This window comes from Leopardus geoffroyi, chromosome E3 (genome assembly GCF_018350155.1).
Source record: "Leopardus geoffroyi isolate Oge1 chromosome E3, O.geoffroyi_Oge1_pat1.0, whole genome shotgun sequence".
NCBI lineage: Eukaryota > Metazoa > Chordata > Mammalia > Carnivora > Felidae > Leopardus > Leopardus geoffroyi.
This window is the reverse complement of record NC_059340.1, coordinates 32486850-32506223: the sequence shown is the minus strand read 5'-3', so window position 1 is coordinate 32506223 and position 19374 is coordinate 32486850. Positions and strand designations below refer to the sequence as shown.

Sequence of the window (19374 nt, the reverse complement as noted above, 5' to 3'; positions counted from 1 at the left end):
GTAGGAATAAACACACCTAGCACCCAGCTCTTAGTTTCTACATATTATTTTGCATTAAAAGGAACCAAGGATTCTTGGAGAAATGGCTTATTTCACGTGAGGGAAAATGTAAAATGAGACAAACATCTTTTGGGTCATAAAGGAAGGGAGTGCTCAAAGAATATGGAAACACGTCAAAAAGATACACGATGGGGCACATGGGTGGCTCAGTCAGTTAACCGTCTGACTTCGGCTCAGGTCACGATCTCACGGTCCATGAAGTTCAAGTCCTGTGTCAGGCTCTGTGCTGACAGCTGAGCCTGGAGCCCGCTTCAGATTCTGTGTTTCTCTCTCTCTCTCTTCCCCTCCCCCACTCATGTTCTATCTCTCTCTCTCAAAAATATACATTAAGAAAAAAAAGAAAAAAAGATATATGATGGGGCACCGGGGTAGCACAGCTGGTTAAGAGTCCAATTTTTAAATTTGTTTTAATGTTTATTTATTTTTGAAACAGAGAGAGACAGAGAGATAAAGTGCAAGTGGGGCAGGGGTAGACAGAAAGAAGGAAACACAGAATCTGAAGCAGGCTCCAGGCTCTGAATTGTCAGTACACAGCCTAACGTGGGGCTCGAACCCATGAACTGGGAGACCATGACCTGAGCTGAAATTGGGTGCTCAACCGACTGAGCCACCCAGGCGCCCCAAGAGTTGACTCTTAATTTCAGCTCAGGTCATGATCTCACAGCTCATAAGATCAAACTGTGTATTGGGCTGTGTGCTGACAGTGTGGAGCCTGCTTGAGATTCTGTCTCTCCCTCTCTCTACCCCTCCCCTACTTGTGCCAATGCTTTCTCTCTCTCTCTCTCTCTCTCTCTCTCTCTCTCCCTCCCTCCCTCCCTCTCAAAATGAATAAATAAACATTTAAATAAAAGACAAATGAGTAGTATCATTTCTATTAACGGTGAGGGAGCTTAACCGGACCAGCACTCCCAAGGTAACAATTGCAAACTCTGGGCAAAATGAAAAAACAGCAGTTATCTGAAAGTGACAGGAGAGTAGCCACAAACAGGCAGACCCTGGGTGGGACTTAACATTGGAGGAAATCACCAGCACTAAACAGGCTGTATATTTTCACTCTAACACCATGAAGGTGGACAACATTTGAACAGCAATCTGCACTCTAAGTGATTAGAGAATCTGAGAACAGAGGTCCAACTGGCAACAACAAATGGCAAGTAAAGTGGGAAATTCTGGAGGAAGCCACCCAGGGGAAACCCTAAATTCTACCTGCAAACTTCCTATCTTTGCTGATCCCCTGAACTTCACAAGAGCAGAAAAGACTCCAAGCAGCCCAGCAAAAATAAGAGAACTGAACTAATTTCAGCTGCATCCCACCAGAGGGGAGACAGTTTGGGTTCTGCATCTACCCAACTTAACTGTCAGCTAAAATAAGAAAAAAGCAGGGGTGCCTGGGTGGCTCAGTCAGTTGAGGGTCCAACTTCGGCTCAGGGCATGATCTCATGGTTCATGACTTCAAGCCCCACATGAGTTCTCAGCTACTGGCACAGAACCTGGAGCCTGCTTCAGACTCACTGTCTCCCTCTCTCTCTGTGCCTACCCCACTCACTCTTTGTCTCTCTCTCAAAAATAAACAAACATTAATAAAATAAAATAAAATAAAATAAAATAAAATAAAATAAAATAAAATAAAATAAAATAATAAAATAAAATAAAATAAAATATAGTAAGAAAAAAAACAAAGCCCACAAACAAAAACACTCTTCAGAGAAATAAAAAAGAATTCATGTCTCTATATCATTGAAAATGTCCAGAATACAATCTCAAGTTGCTACACATACAAAGAAGCAGGACAAGGATTTTAGCAGACAAGGATTTTAGAACAGATCTTATAACTATGCTCAAGAATATAAAGAAAATTTTAAAAAGAATATAAGGAAAATATTCTTGTATTAAATGAACTGATAGGAAATCTCAGCTGTAAAATGGAAATTTTCTTTTTTAAATCCTGATGGTGACTCTAGAACAAAAAATGCAAAATATGAGATTAAAAAATGTATTGGAGCCTCTTACAATTTTTGTCATGTGGCGTTTGGAGAAGACAGAAGAAAAAGTCATTGAGCTGGAAGACAGATCAATAGACATCTGAAGAAAAAAAAAAAAAGGAAAAATGACTAAAAAAAAATCAGGAGAGCTTCAGAGACCTAGAAACAGTATCAAAAGTTCTAAAATATATCAATTGGAAATCCCAAGGAGGAGAGGAAAGAGAAAATGGGACAGGAAAAATCTCTGAAGAAATAATTTTCCAAATGTGAAGATTTTCTAGATGTGTTCAGAGATATGCATACAGGGGCACTCAGCAGCCCTGGGTGGCTCAGTTGGCTGACCGTCCAACTCTTGATCTCAGCTAAGGTCATTATCCCAGGGTCATTGAATTGAGCCCTGCGTCAGGTTCCACGCTTGAGTGTGGAGCCTGCTTAAGATTCTCTCTCTCTGCCCCTCTGCCCCTCTCCCCTGCTCCCTTTATCTCTCTCTAAAATAATAAAAACTAAGACATGCATCTACAAAATATCCTTCAAGAAAAAAGGAAGAACAACATTTTCAGACAAATCAAAATCAAGAGAGTTCATGGCTACTTAGCTTGCCTTCCAAGAAATGCTAAAGGTGGTTCTTTAAACAATTTTTTTAAGTTTATTTATTTTGAGACAGAGAAACCGCACGAGCGGGGAGGGGCAGAGAAAGAGGGATAGGGAATCTCAAGCAGGCTCCACGGTGTCGATGAAGAGCTGATGTGGGGGCTCAAACCCACAAACCGTGAGATCATGACCTGAGCTGAAATCAAGAGTCAGACGCTTGACGGACTGAGCCATCTGGGTGCCCCCAAAGGTGGTTCTTTAAAATGACAGGAAATGATACCAGGAAAAGGTTTTGATCTTTAGGAAGGAAGGAAGAATGCTAAAAATGATGAACACGTGTGCAAATATAAAAGCCATTTTATTGGGGCGCCTGGGTGGCTCAGCTGGTTGGGCATCCCACTTTGGCTCAGGTCATGATCTCGCGGTTCGTGGGTTCGAGCCCCGTGTCAGACTCTGTGCTGACAGCTCAGAGCCTGGAGCTTGTTTCGGATTCTGTGTCTCCCTCTCTCTCTGCTCCTCCCCTGCCAGCACTGTCTCTCTCTCTCTCTCTCTCTCTCTCTCTGACTCAAAAATAAATAAACATTAAAAAAAAATACTTTAAAAAAAGCCATTTTATTTCTCTTAACGCCTTTCAAGTCAACACGACTGAAGCCAAAATTATAATACTGTGTTGTCGGTTTCTAGCATATGTAGATCTAACAGAGAGGGCAACTATGGCAGAAAGGGTGGTTCTTAAAATTTATGTGACCTGCTCCAAAACAAATGCTAAGCAGAATGTTAAATAATATAAAGAAACAGAAGTTTAAAGGGCAGTAGATAAATTAAAGCTGAGCTCTACTTTCAATTTTTCCAAAAGAAGGCAAGGAAAGAACAGAGGAACAATAAATATGGGAAAAAAGGAAACAAGTAGCAAAAGAGTAGACATAAATTCAATTATAGCTATAATTACATTAAACAGAAGTGACTAACTAGTATAATTAAAAGGCACAGATTGTCAAACTAGACATAAAAGCAAAATCCAGGGGCGCCTGGGTGGCTCAGGTGATTAAGCATCCAACTGATTTCAGCTCAGGTCATGATCTCAGGGTCATGAGACTGAGCCCTATGTCAGGCTCTGCACTGACTGTGGAGCCTGTTTAAGCTTCTCTCCCTCTGCCCCTCCTGTTTGTGCTCTCTCTCGCTCTCAAAAAAAAAAAAAAAAAAAAGCAAAATCCAACTATATGTGGCCTACAAGAAATTTACCTCAAATATAAGGAAACAGATATGTTTAAAGTAAAAAGGTGACAAAATACATACAATGTAAATGCTAATAAAAAAGAGTGGCTACCTTAATGGCAGACAAAACAGACTTCCAAAAAAAGAGTCAGATGAGAGAGAGACAGCATATGTCACAATAAATGGGTTGATTCGTCAAGAAAGGATAATAATCATAAATGCTCATGCACCTAATACCAGCATGTCAACATGCATGAAGAAAAATGGGCAGAATCGAAGGGAGAAAGAGAGAAATCCGTCATCACAGCTGTAGAGTTTAACACCCTCCTCCCATTAATGATACAGTAACAGGACAAAAAGAAAATCAGTGAGCGGCACCTGGGTGGCTCAGTCAGTTAAGCGTACTACTTTGGCTGAGGTCATGATCTCATGGTTTGTGAGTTCAAGCCCGGCAATGGGCTCTGTGCTGACAGCTCTGAGCCTGGAGCCTGCTTCACATTCTGTGTCCCCCTCTTTCTCTGCCCCTCCCTGCTCGTGCTCCGTCTCTCAAAAATAAATAAACCTTTAAAAATAATTTTAAAGAAAATCAGTGAGGCTATAGATCAGGAGAACACAACCAAGCATTTGGCCTAACTGACCTTTGGAGAACATTACATCCGACAACAGCAGGATACAAATTCCTGTTCAGTGCATAAGGTATGTTACAAGACAAATTATATATTAGCTTGTAAAACAAGTCACAACAAATTTTAAAAGACTGACCCTTGGACCACAATGAAAAGAAATATTAAAAAGCTACCTAGGAAATTTTCAAATATTTCGAAATTAAGCAACATACTTCTAAATAGTCTACGGGTCAAAAGAAGAAATCATAAGAGAAACGTGAAAATATTTCAAAATGAATAATAATGAAAACACACAACACCAAAATTTGTGGCAAGCAGCTCACAGAATCCTGAGAGGCAAATATATAGTTTTATATACTTCCATTAGAAAAGAATCTAAAAATCAATGGCTTGAAAGTCCACCTTAATAAAATAGAGTAAATCCAAATTGAGTGTAAGAAAAGAAAGGGCACAGACAAGAGCTGGAATCAATGAAATCGGAAGGAGACAACCAGAGAGGAAACAAAACCAAACATTGCTTGAGGAGATAAAAATTGACGTAATCCTAGCTAGACTGATAAAGGAGAGGAAAACAAGTAACGACTATCAGGAATGAAAGAAGGAACATACTATATATAGATGCTACGCATATTAAAAGGATAATAATAGATACAATGAATAACTTTATGCCAATAAACCTGACAACTTAGTTGAGACGGACAAATCCTCTGACAAGGGTAACTTTCAAACTGACACAAGATGAAATAGAAAATCTCAATAGCTTTACATCTATCCATTTTCCAAAAAACTTTTCCACAAAGAAAATTCCAGATCATGGGTAGAGTCCATCAGACACTTAGAGGAGCATGAATACCAATCTTATACAAACTCTTCTGGATAATAAAAGGAGGAAATGTTCCCATGACCTGTTTTATGAGCTCAGCACACAAAGGAAAAAAATAACAGCTCAACAGTGGAGAAACTTGGCAGACACTGTGTTCATCAAATGACCAAAGCTAACGCCACCAATACTGGGACACAGTGCAGCGTCTGGGTGGCACAGTGGGTTAAGTGTACTGCTCTTGATTTCGGCTCAGGTCGTAATCTCGCAGTTCGTGAGTTTCAGTTCCACATCGGGCTCTGTGCTGACATTATGGAGCCTGCTTGGGATTCTCTCTCTCTCCTGCTCTCTCTGCCCTGTTCGCTCTTGCACTCTCCGTCTCTCCCCCTCCCTCCCTAAGTAAATAAATAAATGAATAACTTTAAAAAATTCCGGGACATACTGATATTAGGTACCTCCAGATATGACGGCACATCACTACTGTAGCTTGCTTGAAAGTAGTCACGAGGAAGCATCAGATAAGCCCCAAAATGACTTCCCTATATCCTTCAAAAATGTAAATACCATGAAAGGGAAAGGAATACTCTATGTTTTCTGATTGTGATAGTTGCATTGTAGGAGGTAGGAGAATATCTTTACGTGTAAGGAAAAAAACACGGCACTATTTAGGAGTAAAGAATTATCACGTCTGCAGCTTAGTCAAACACAGCTCAGGAATCAAGTGTATTCTTATACACAAATAAAAATGTCACAGACACACTTATATATGTGTGTATAGAGAGAGAGACAAAGAGGTAAAGAAGAATGATAAAGTAATTGTGGTAAATGTCAGTAATTGGTGAAGCTGGGTAAAGGGTGTAGGGCATTATTTGTGCTTTCTTGCCACTTTTCTGCAAGTCTGAAATTTTGTCAAAATTAAAAGTATTAGAAAAAAATATGCTTGGGGAACACTGCTCCCAACCCTTCCTCCTGGATTTTTCTAATGTCCATTAGTACATAAAAGGCTGTGACAAGTCCTGCATAAGGAAACCTACTTGGCGTTTCATTACAAGATTCACTTTGTCGACGAGGTGTTAACTTCTGACAAAGGGGTGTTGTCAGTACGTGAGATGCTGAAATAGAGTATACGTGGGCTTCAAAACCTGTAGGATCGAATCTACCCTGTATGTAGTTCCACAGAAAGGGCTTTTCTCCAAGACCCCCACTGCCCCTGCCCCATGGCGTTCCCCAGGCTCACCCTCTCTGAATGTCTCCTTCTGCTTCCACACGCCCTTGAGGGTCAGGAGGTGGGGCACAGCTGGCCAGCCAGCCACCGTGTGCTGCGCTTGGCTCTGCAGGGTCAGGACCTGGCCTCCCCTCTGCTCCGCGGAAGCCTTGAGGACAAGCTGTGCTGCGCTCTGGTCCACCAGCACCTTGTACAACAGCCAAACCCTAGAAAGGAACGTGATGGGAATAAAGGCAGTACCTACACTGCGGGCAGACCGTGAAAGGCGGGTCCCTGCACCCCACCGTCTAGACCCCCCACAGGACTGCTTCTATCGGGCTCTCAGCCCATGGAGACGCAGTCTAACAGCGGATAAGATCATAGGCTTTGCGGTCAGCCAAACCTGGATCTGAATCTCAGTGCTGCTACTCACTAACTGTGGCCTTGGACAACGACAGAACCTCTCGGAGCCTCAGTTTCTTCTATTGCCAAGTGGAGGATAAAAAAGAACCACTGACATTGAGTGAATATTGCTGATATTTTCTCTATGCATCATATGATACTGAACGATGAGGAAATAAACAGCTTCAAGAAGCCTGGTGTTAAACTTCCTCGAGAGCTGGCGCAGGGGACGTGATCCCCACTGTCCACATAGGATGCTCTGTTATGAGACACCATGGGAGGCACCTCTCTTGGGGATCAACACCAGAAACAAGAGCAGCCATCCTTTCCCTGGTGCAAACCCCACAGTTTTGAGTGTGTGTGTTTCCCTATAGCCTTTGCAAGTAATGCCACCGGTTGGTTTCTCTTTTTGCATTGGCTACTAGGATGCTTAAAGCCAAATCTTAAGCTGGGCTCCAACCAATGTAGAAGATCTCGTGGCCTGCATTTTGTTTCCTAAAGCCACTTTGAGCACCTTCCTATTTTCCCCAGTTTTCTTTTCCCTTCATGCTAATTTCCTCATGTGTTTTGAAAAATCTAGGACAAAAGGTGGGAAACTATGGGCCTGTGGGCCAAAACCAGCCCACCACCTGTTTTGCAAATAAAGTTTTATTGGAACACAGCCGCACCCATTCATCCCCATATCAGCTAAGATACCTCTGGGCTACAAGAGCAGGGTGGTTCCCACCAGGACCATATAGTCCATAGATCCAAAAATATTTACCACCTAGCCCTTTGCTGAAAGTTTGTCAATTCCTGACCTAGAACAACATACATTTTTATAATCTGCCTCAAACCCTTTTTGGACTGGAGATAAGGAAGGACGTTTGGACAGGTGGATGAATGGATGGATGGATGGATGGACGGATGGATGGATGGATGGACAGCTACAGAGGGTAATTCTGGGGACAAAATCATCCAGAACTATACCTGAAACCTTGGGTCTCCTCAAATTCACAAAAGCTGCCAACGCTGGGGCCGCAGGGGAAACAGGGCACTAATACTTAACGGAGACCCAATCTGTGCCAGAAGGTATCACACTGAGAAGAGCAATGCTAATGGCAGCTGGGGAGTGAATATTCTCGCGGGCCAGTGCTGGTGTGGCGTTCACGAGCATTGCTCCATTAACCTGAGGACAGCCCTAAGAAGCAGGCTGAGAAAGGGCACAGTGGCCCGCAACCCAGAGGCTGCGCTGGGATTTGAACCCGGGCAGCTGGCTCCAGAGCCCAGGATCCTAATGGCCGGATCGCGGCGGATAAACGGGCATGCGCAGTGAAGGTCATGAGCTCGCGGTTGGTGAGTTCAAGCCCCATACCGGGCTCCGTGCTGACAGTGGGAGACTGCTTGGGATTCTCTCTCTTTCCCCTCTCTGCCCCTCCCCCACTCGTGCTTTCTGTCTCTCTCAAAACGAATAAACTTAAAAAAAAAAAAAAAGAAGAAGAAGAATGGCCTAAGTAGGGAGGATTTAGGCCTGGTCCCCGAGGGACGCAAGGGGGCGCCTCTGAGCCATGATTTCCCATCTCTCCGGGACACCAGCCCTTTGCCCTCCGAGGTCCCTCCCCGCTCACAGGGCCCCTGGGTACCCTCACCTGGCTGGGGCCACCTTGCTGGACAGCTGCAGCTCAACAGCCCTGGGGGCGCGGAGGACTGCCTGGCGGAGGAGGACACTGGCGCCCCAGGCCCTGCTGCTTCTCCGGGTGTCCTGGCTGGTGTCGGTCTCCAGCAGCAGCAGCTCACGGTCGGAGGCGTGCACAGACAGGGAGCCGCCGACGCTGTGGTCTTTGTATCGCCGGGCAGTCGCCTGCACCTGAAGGGAGGCAGGAGAGGATTCCGAAGTAGAGGGAGTTCAGGAAGGGTCTGTGGGAGCCAGCTATGTGGGAAGGCCCTTCCTCCTGGAAGCTTTCCTGAGCCACTCCAGCTGTGAGAACCACCAAGCAGGCACACAGGAAAAGAGAGGAGGCAGAGGGAAGCAGGGTGGATGGCCTTCCCTGACCCCACAAGACCTCCAGAAGCTCCAGGGCTCAAAGTGGGGAGTGTGTGGTGTAGGAGGAGGAGCCATACTGGGGGGCGGGGGGGGACAGGCAGAGGCAAAGGCTTGGCCAGGCTCCCAGGGGTGGGGGTGGGAACAGGGAGTTCCATCTTGTGCCAACTCCGCAGGAGCTGAAGCCCCTTTCCTAATCCAGGCCTCAGTTTCCCCATTGGTCCAGCCTGGTAGGTGCAGTGCAGTGATGTGGGAAGCTTGTAAAACTATGCCTGGTCCCTCCATGGACGAACTGATCAAGTGGCCCATCCATGCAATGGAACATTAGTGATAAGAAGCTCCAGAAAGACGTGGAGGGACCTTAAATGCAGCTCACAAAGTGCAAGAAGCCAGTCTGAAAGGCTATACACCGAAGATTTCAACCGTATGACATTCTGGAAAAAGGTAAAACCAGACGTCAAGGGCTCAGAGGTAGCTAGGGGGTTAAGGGGAAGAAGGGATCCGCTGATGGAACACGGGGGATTTCTAGGGCAGGGAAACCACTCCGTGTGATACAGTCAAGAAGGGTATAGGACATTCTTTGTTAGGCAGAACCCCCACAACCATACATCCCCCAGAGGGAACCCGGATGTAAACTACAGACTTTGTCTAATAATAATATATTAATACTGGCTCGCCAGTTACAATGTATTACACTAATGCAAGATACTCCTAAGAGGGGAAACTATGAGGAAAAGGGAACTGTCCGTACTTTCCATTCATCTATTCTGCAAACCTACAAACCACTCTGGAAAATGAAGTTTATTAATTCTTTTTCAAGTATGCCCGGGACCCCCTGACCAATCAACTCAGCACCTCCAGGGCTGGGGTCCAGGAATGTTCTAAAACCTCCATAGGTGATTCCAACATGGCTTGGGCTGAGAACTTTTAAGTCACACCCATGTCTTCTCCGACTGGGCCTCTGCGGGCCCAAGGACTCCCATAAAGCATGCGCCCTCAAGAGGGGCAACATCGCCCCCAAAATGCAAAACATTTGTGGAGGGGTGGATTAAAAGAAAAAAACTTCTTATGTGTAAATCGTAGATGTGCATTCTGCACGCAAACAAACACAGGACGTCTGTGTTATTAAAATTTCAATTAGGGGGTGTGTGGTAGGGGCCGCTGGCTGGTTTGCACACGTGCACCCTGAATGCTGTTTATCGCTCCCTTGAGAATGTACGGATCCCGTGCTCTATGTTCCCATCAAGCAGGATATGTAGGAAAAACATGTTCAGCGTTCAAGGTCAGGGACTCCAGAGGTGGCCAAGGGGGAGCATCTCCTTTGTAACAAAGAATGTCTGTATAGCAGACCATGATCTCCTTGGAGCTGGCCATGCAAGGAGGGAAAAGGCAACAGATAGCTGGCTGGGCTAGATGCCGCGGGTAGATCCCAGCAGCGGATGTTTTGTCCAGTCTGCTGTTCCTGGACTCCCTGTACGTAAGTTTCCCCCAATAATCCTGTTTTCTTTGCCGTATCCGGGTCATTTCTTTCGACTCGCTGGGCCATCACCCACCCTCACCTTAGAGTCTGCCCCGGAGCAGTTGCCTAATTGGCGGGCTAGCCATGAGGCTGGAGAAAAATCTCCACGAGTGGTAAGGGGTTGGAAAGGGGAAAAGGGAAAAAAATCCACAGGGGGATATGTCAAGTCGGCCAGTGACCTCTGTGTGGGGAGGGATGGCCCATACGTCAGATGCTTGTGGAGTACCATGTGAGGACAGGGACACCCTGAAAACGCCAGCCAGTCCAACGCACTTGTTGGAGATACCGCACACAGGGGCAGGGGAGGGAAGCCAGAGCGGGACAGCAAGCGAGAGAACTCAGCGTGCCGTCCGGCGAAGCTCGGAGGCCACAGGAGGCCAGCGATTAAGACGCAGGCACCTGACTAACAGGTATTTACCCAGAGGATACAAACGTAATTCAAAGGGTTGAATAAGACTCTGCCAAGAGACTGTGCTGTCTGGGACGGGCTGCAGGAGTTAGCAGGACAATGAAAGCACAGATGCTAGAGGGCCCCATGTCAGGCAGGCACCCACACAGCGATGCCATCGCACTGTACTCATCACTGCTGACACCTGGCTCAGTATCGACGCGCATCCATTCCCGCAGGTGCGTTCCCCTCTCCGTGGGGATGGCTACGGGCATGCGGTACCCGGGGCTGGCCCTGCTTACCCTGGACTGCACTGGACGCTACACCTGGGACGCTACATCCCTGCCTGCCGGGCCATCTACTCACTCGCTTACAGGAGAAACCTACCAGCTGGAAGGTGGTCAGGGCCCGACGTAGAACCAAAAACACATCTTAGTGGCTCTGTCCCCTGGCCGTGGTCTTCCCCTCTGCGGCCGCCACGGATGCAAGGTGGCAGGACACACGGCCGCCATCTTTAATTCCACCTGCAAGGCAATCCCCCTCCTTACCTAGGAGAGTTCCTGAATGAGGCAAGTCGTTCTGCAAAGTGGGAGAGCTCGTGATGTGTTAACCGTAACACGAGGGACACGCGCTCTCATCAAAACCGAATGCTGCTCATATACACCTGAACGTTCCCATGACGCCTCCCAAGCCACGGCTAGTTCAAGCACACAGAGTAAACCTGCTGATTACCTGGCTACTGACCCAGCTGGGTTCAATCGCTCGCCTTCTTCCTAGCAAAATGCTTTCCAGAGTCTCACAATCGTTTGTGTTTCCCTAGCCCCGGGACGCTGCGGCTTGCACCGTGGCTCTGGGATTTGGTTACAGTGCCCCTCGGCATACCGGCTCCAGCGACGCCGAGGATGAGAGGCGTGAGAAGAATGTGTGGGCCGTCCAGGGTGCACGGGGGTGGAGCATACGGGACGTGCTGCTGGCTGCTTTGCGCACGCACACCCTGAACAGCCCTGTCCGTCACTGTCTCGAGGATGTCCACATCCTGCGCTCCCTCTGTATTCCCATCAAGCAGGATATGCAGAAAAAAACATGTTCAGTGTTCAAGGTCAAGGGCTCGGGGGGCGGCCAGCCTGGTGCGCCTCCTTGATAACAAAGAATGCCCGGATGACAGGCCTTGATCTCCTTGGAGTGCTGGTCAGGCGACGAGGGGGAGGACTGCAGATATTTGCTAGGCTACTTGAGACCCTACAGAAGCTTGCTGTGCACAGAGTCCCACAGCAGATGCTTTGGGGGGGCTCCAGGAGGGGGACAGAGGCTGTCAAGGCTGGGCTCCCGAACCCCACTTCACCCACAGAGATAACGTAAACAAAGTGTGCTGCTGCTTTAAAAAGTGACGACGAAGTCTGAGCCCGTGAGATGACCCAGCATCCCCATCACCAGCTACGTCCGCTTGACGGGGACATGGGCTCCGCAGCCGGACCGGCCGGGTGCCCATCCGGGATCCTCTACCTACACGCTCAGTGACCTTGTACAAGTCACATCACCTGTCTCAGATTCTCACGTGCAAGATGCTACAACGGCAGAGTCACGGGGTAGCCATGAGAGGAGCCACGTGAAGGGCTGAGAACAGAGCCCGGCACGCGGTAAACACTCAACAGACAGCAGCTCCCATCACAAGGGATTACGGTGACAGCATGGCCTCAAATGTGGGATGCCAGCGGCCCTGAGATGTGCCGTGACTTTATGGACCCCGGTGAGAGCAAAAAAGCTGGTAACGAAACAATGAAGCTATGTGGGTCTGAAGACACATCCTGATTTCAGAGCTGTTGACACATTGTAACAGGTGCCTCTGAGAGGGACCAGCTTTCATAATCGAAAGCTCTTCTCAGGCTCCTTTATAGTTTCCAAAGCCACCAGCACAGGGATGAGCACGCAGCAGGCATTTAAAAACTGCCATCGAGTTCTGAGCCTCATCACAGGTGGGACCACCCATCTACACCTCCGTCTCCCTAGCCCATGGCCTGATTCCCGTGTACGTGGCGCATACAGCTTGCTCCACGAAGCAACCAACGTGCGGGGGCTTTCTGAGCACCCAGTGCTGCGTGGACAGAGCTCAGCCTTCCTGCCTGGCTCCTCCTCTCCGCCCTTTATTTCCTTGTCAAGTGAACCCCTTCGTGTTTCCACCCCACACCAGGCAAAATACTCCGGGGTCAAAAATGATCAGATGGCCTCCCCCAAACACAGGACAGGGTTTAGAGGACAATTCTGCTTCTCTCCATTTTCAAGGGTGAAATGTGATCGTTCTACCCCCCAGGGAGCCAAAACCCCTTCTGGCCTGGACAATCACTTCCAAATGATGCATTTGGAAACCTCCCTGCCATCTGTTCTTGATTCTGGACTGGCTGTCTGGCTCAGCTTAACATCCTGGGGTGGCCCCACACCGGGGCCTCCACCGTCCCTTCCTTCCGCCCCATCTCCCAGCAAGCTGGCGGCTCCGAGACAGCACTTGGCAGGCAATTCGAGGTCATCCCAGAGGGCCCACGTCCGTACCTGCAAGTTTGGAGGAAATGGGGGTCTGTGGGGATGCCTGAGCTGGAAGAGGAACACCAAGTGGGAGTCAGATCCGTTCAGCTGCACTGAGACCTGTTGAGAGGCCGAGGGGGAGGGGGAGGGTCAGAGGGAGCAGAGGAGGGAGAGGGAGAACCCCAGAAGGTAGCTGGCTGGGCGCTCCAAGGGGGACGGTCATCCCAGAGTTTGCCCAAAGCCCAGGCCAACAGCACCTTCTGGGATGCTTCTTGGCCCCAGATGTTACTCAGGCTCTGTTACTTGCAAGCTTGAGAAGTACAGCCCCAGACATGGGGCTGGGAAGATAACTGTGGGACCCCGGAACCCCTATGTCCCCTGCCATGGTGCCTGCTCATGTCTGCCACGTCCATGGCTGCATTCTGTCTGACCCTGACCAGGAAGTAGGTAGGCACTGGACAACGGGCTTTATAACCGTCGCCTCATTTAATCGTCATCGCTCCTCTCACACGCTGGTATGACGAACTCCATTTCACAGATGAAAAAAAAATGATATTGAGTGGGGTTGAGTAATTTACCCAAGGTCACACAGCAAGTCCACAGGGTAGCTAAGATTTGAACTTGAAAGCTCTCTGGAGGTGAAGACAGAAACAGTCACCTGTGCGTCCCCAGCACATAGTGCAGCAGAGACCCAACCTGTGTAGAGCGAATGATTGAACAAAGATACCTCTAGCAGCTGCTAGATAGTCACCGAGCTGCATTTTCTGGACACGCAGCGAGAACTACATTTCCCAGCCTCCCTTGCAGCTGGGTGGGCCAGGTGATAAGTTCCAGCCAATGGGATGTGGGCAGGAGTGGCAGGGCCTACTGAAGGGACTGGCCCACGGAAACCTTCTGCATAATTCTCACCGTCCCTTTCCCACGCAGACTCCCAAAGTAAGCGCTCCAGGGCCACCTGCCCCCTCTTCAGCCCCCCTCCCCCACCAGACACCTGCACTCTAACACCAATGCCGCTCCTCCCCCACCAAAGAGGCAGAACTGACCTGCGATGGGACGTTGGGGCTGGCGGTAGCCCTTGCGTCCACAATGAAGTCAAACAGTCCCGGGGGACCCCGTCTGAAGACAACGTCCCCATCCAAACTCAGGGCCTGGGGGAGCCTCAGCTGGAAAGCAACGGTACCGTTTACTCTCTCCCAACGGTTGAGAGCTCTGCTCAGGGGCCACCAAACAGTGTCTGCCCAACCTGGGGACGGGTACCTGGGAGGAATGAGATGCGTTCAGGGCCAGGCGGTGCCAGACTTCCTCACCCTGAGATCTGTCATGGTGCAGACCCCTTAAGTGCAGCACGACGTTCTGGTGGACTTTCACCGTGGCCTCCACCTCCCTGCTCTTAGCCTGGGTGAGCGAGAACCAGTGGCATTCAGAGACGTGACTTCCCATTTCCAAGGGCCTGCAGAAGCCACCCCAGGAACCCAGCGGTGAGAACAAAGTGGTCCCAAGATGTCTACCCACCCACTCACAGGGCAGGGAGTGGGACCAAGTGCACCAGGGTCTTTCCAACAGGGATGGTCGAGTCCGGTGCCCACAGGTAGAGTTTGTGGGGTGGGCCTGAGGGGGCAAACTTGAGGGTCTGTGTCTCATTCCAAAGGAGTGTCCTGGTATTAGTCTGTTTTGTTCACTGCTGTATGCCTCATATTTAACGCAGGACCTGGTGCATAGTAGGTGCTCAATAAATATCTGGAAGAATCCAGAATCACCAGTGATAGCCTGCAACCCCAAGGCCAAAGACAGGCTGGAAAAGAGAGGGAGAGGGACGGAGGGAGGGAGGGAGGAGGGGAAGTTGCTACTTCTGCTGGCTTTGAAGACAGAGAAGGAACCACAACCCAAGAACCATGTAACTCCAGCAACACCTGATTTTAGCCAGGTGAAACCCATTTGGGATTTCTCATCTCCAGATCTCCAAGGTAAGAGTGTGCTGTTTTAAGCCACCAAGGGTGTGGTACTTTGTGCGGCAGCCATAGGACCCTACCACCCGTGGGGGGATCATCTGTTCACTCAGCAGCCACTAGCCTCTGCCACATGCCAAGCACCCGGGAGCAGGGCACCATCTGTGCCCATCTGGGTTCACTGAGAAGTTACAAACGCCTTGCCACAGAATTTTATCACTAGTGTATAACTTTAGAAGAATACACGGCTTTAATTTAGAAACAACAGGGAATAGGAATAAATTCTCCCAAGAGCAGAAAAGGAAAGCGTGCCATTAAACACAGAGAGGGTTTTGAAAAGAACGGGCAGCCGGGGTGCCCGTGGGTGGCTCAGTCGGTTAAGCGTCCGACTTCGGCTCAGGTCATGATCTCCCAGTTCGTGGGTTCGAGCCCCACGTCGGGCTCTGTGCTGACAGCTCAGAGCCTGGAGCCTGCTTTGGATTCTGTGTGTCCCTCTCTCTCTGCCCCTGTCCCGCTAGTGCTCGGTCTCTCTCTCTCAAAGATAAACATTAAAGAAGAACGGGCAGCCATACTCAGCTAGATTCAAAGGCTCCTGCCTACTTGGTTCTCGTTTCTTGTTACCAGGTGGGATTTGGGACCCCATGTGTCAGACCTTCTGATTCCTTTTTAATTAGAAGCAGAAATCTGATTTTTACCCCCAAATCTTCCGATGTTCGATGTTGACGACGTTTTCAAACACGTTAAGTGCTAAGCAGGCCAAACAAAACACATCTGGAGGCTGGATCCGGCCCACGGCGCGATTCTGCAATCTCCGGTTTAAACAACACTGAACACCATGGGGAGGTATTTCTGCAGGTGTTTTGGGTCGTCATTATGCCCTCTGTTTCCTGTTAGGAGCTCCAAGGACTTCAGCCTCAAGCCTCTGGCAGCCATCTACAGCCCTGTTTAACTGGTAGGGATGTGGGGCCCCAGAAGGAGAGGTCTCTGTGCTCAATAGCTGGTCCCACTTCACCCTTCAGCAGGCCTCTGTATATCCCGCAAGGGAGAAACCACCACTAAGTTCTTCGTCCAGGGCCTGGCACATAGTAGGTGCTCAATAAATGCTTGCTGGACGATGGGGTTACCTCCCGGGGCTTCTGCCCTAGAGGGATCAGGAAAGAGTCCGGGATTAGGGCTGAGGGGGCACCCGTCAGGTCCCTGAGGGAGAGGATTAGGTCACATCTCGGTTCTCACAACCACTGCGTTAAGAGATGCGTACTGTCTCCATTTTACAGACGGGAAGACGGGGGTCCAGAGTTGTGGAATCGTTTGCCAAGGGCACATCGCAAACACGAGTCTCATGCCTAGGAAGACGAAGGCGAACACATTCTGAGGCAGGGGTTCAGGAAGCTACGGCCGGAGAGTCGGGCCGGGCTCGTTTTCTGTGTATACGGTTGTGTTTGTCAGTGGGGGCTGCTGTAACAACAATCCCAGAGACCGGTTGGTTTAAGCAACTGGAACTTATTTCTGCCAGTTCTGGAGGCTGGAAATCTGAGATCAGGGCGCGCCGGCGTGGCTGGGTTCTGGCTTACACGTGACTGTCTCCTTACTGTGCCCTCACGGGAGGGGGCGGTTGGGGGGTGGGGGGCGGCCCTCATCTCTTCATGGGGGCTCTACCTCATGAGCTAACCCCACGCCTCCCAATACCTTCACATTAGGCCTTCAATGTGCAAATCTGCGGCGGGGGGAACACATTCAGTCCATTAGCAAAAGTTTTATCAGAACACAGTTGTGCCTGTTCATTTGTGTTTTCTAGGGTGTTTTTTTGTGCGACAAGGGGGCGGAGACCGTATGGTCTACACAGGCAAAAAGAGTTACTGTCTGCTCCCTCACAGAAATAGGTGGTCGACCCCTGCTCTGGGTCAGGGACACGACAGATGTTCAATGGCACTGAGGTGACTATTCATTAAGCATTGACGACGCGCCAGGCCCTGAGGCTCTAAAGGTAAATCGAGGTGCAGTCTGGAGATACTGCAGGTGTGGTTCCGGGACCACCCCAATGAAGTGATTCTCGCAATGAGCAAGTCAGATAAAATGCTTGCTGTCCCAGTGCACACACAAGTTATGTTGCCACTGCAGTCAACTGAATGGGCACGAAGAGCATCGTGTCTAAAAAACCAATGTATATACCCTAAAGATACCTTATTGCTAAAAATTGCTAACCGTCGTCTGAGCCAGTGGCAATCACCGGTCACACGTTACTGTAACAAATACAATAATGAAACCGCGAACTGCTGCAAGAGTTACCAAAATGTGACACGGAGACCAGACCCGAAGTGAGCAAACGCTGTTGGTAAAACCCCACCAACAGCCCGGCTGGATACAAGGTGGCCACAAACCTTCAATTTGTGTTTAAAAAAAAAAAAAAGCAAAATCTGCAAAGCGTAATAGAGTGCCATCGGATGAGGTATGCCCGTAAAACAGATACGGTACTAAACACGAGTCTTACAGACTAGTAGGGGAGAAAGGAATTGGTCAAAGAATCCTATCAAAAGAGAACCGAGATCTCCAACAGGAGCCAGAAGCAGAGGTGGGGGGTGGTGCAGGAGGGGTAGCTGGGGGATGGGAGGTGGTCTGGGGTCGCGATAAAGCTTCCCAGAAGACGTGACGTACGAGCTGAACCCCCAACAATGAGTAAAGGGATGAAGGTAAAGCTGAAGGAGAGAGGAACAGCTCCAGGCACAGAACATACAAGGGTCCTGGGGCAGGAAAGAGCCAGGTGAGGAAGGGAAAGGAGGCAGCAAAAGGGAGAGAGTGGTCTCAGGTGGCCTGGAGGGTCAGCGAGACCAGTGGGGCAGAGCTGGGGTCTGTGTCCAGAGAGAAGTGTGACGAGGGGCATGACTTCAAGCGGGCATATCGAAAAGCCCCCTCTGGCAGCCACGCAGGGTAGAAGAATGGGGACAGAGTGGAACAGAAAACCCAGGTAGGAGAGCATTCTGCTCGCCCAGGGCGGAGATGACAGCACTTGGATCGCGGGCGGCTGGGGTGCAAGGTGCCTGGGGCCTCCGGGGCCTTGTCACTTACGGCGTGCTGACTCCAAGCAGCAGCACAACCCTCCGCGTTCCCAGGGACGGCCTTGCTGCTGTACGGGTGGGTCAGGCCCACACACACCTGGGAGGGAAGAGCACACACGTGCACGTGCGCGCACACACACACACACACCCACACACAAGGACAGGTCAGAAGCAGACAAGGGGCCTCCCCCTGGGCCCAGCCTCCTCTCCAGCTGCACCCCGGAGCCCACTTACGTAGGGGTGTCCTGCCTGGTAGCCCAGGACTATCGTCTGCACGGTCTCCTCTCGGCCGTTCAGGACCAGCCTGGTTTCCAGGGAGCATCGCTGGTGTTGCCTGTCCGCCGTGAAGGTCTCCTGCAGGAGCAGACTCCGCGGGATGGGCAGAGGCAAGGGATGCCTGGCGTAGAGAGAGGATAACGGGCCAAAGAATGGCTATTAAAACAGCTGGCAGGGGCAGGGGGCCATGGGGCCCCGTGAGCTCAGACGGGGCCTGTCGCAAGCTTGCAGAGCGAAGACCGTCACAGAGAGAACATGAGGACATACCCCAGCCCTGCGCATTATAATCTGCCAATCGACACCCATTCCCCGTCTCGCCTCGTCTCGCCTCGCCTCACCCAGGGAACAGGGCACGGCAGGGGTCATCCTCGCCCCTTGGCAGCAGAGACCCAAGCACAGGCAGCACCTGGGGTCTGTTACCTTGGTTGACGCCTCTGTGCCTCGGTGTTCCCACCTGTGAAATGGGAGCTAAAATACTAGCCCCACCCCCCCATGTCACACGGTGGTTGGGACCATTGGACAGAAAGTCTACACAAAGAGTACAGGCTCCCTGAGGGCCAGGACTTCTGTCTTTTTTATTCTGTTTTCCAGACACCCAGAAAAGTACATGGCACATAGTAGGTACTCAACAAACAGAAACAAAACAAACAAATGAATGAGATCTATGCAGATAACAGTTGCTGGTACTTTTCTGTTGCTGCTGTTTGGACACGAGATGACCAAGGTCACGCAGAGGGTCTGGACATGGCCCGGAG

The 19374-nt window shown here is 49.7% G+C and overlaps 1 protein-coding gene across 1 annotated transcript in view; it reads right to left on the bottom strand.

Moving 5' to 3' along the window:
- LOC123589086 overlaps window positions 1–19374 on the bottom strand; it is a gene marked incomplete at its 5' end in the record, with an annotated part of 131390 nt that overhangs the window by 60661 nt on the left and 51355 nt on the right. Inside the window, 7 exons of the mRNA XM_045460727.1 lie at window positions 6532–6725; window positions 8529–8746; window positions 13372–13464; window positions 14388–14507; window positions 14602–14739; window positions 18354–18440; window positions 18578–18740. Of these exons, the coding sequence (XP_045316683.1) occupies window positions 6532–6725; window positions 8529–8746; window positions 13372–13464; window positions 14388–14507; window positions 14602–14739; window positions 18354–18440; window positions 18578–18740 (1013 nt within the window). The remainder of the gene's footprint in view (window positions 1–6531; window positions 6726–8528; window positions 8747–13371; window positions 13465–14387; window positions 14508–14601; window positions 14740–18353; window positions 18441–18577; window positions 18741–19374) is intronic.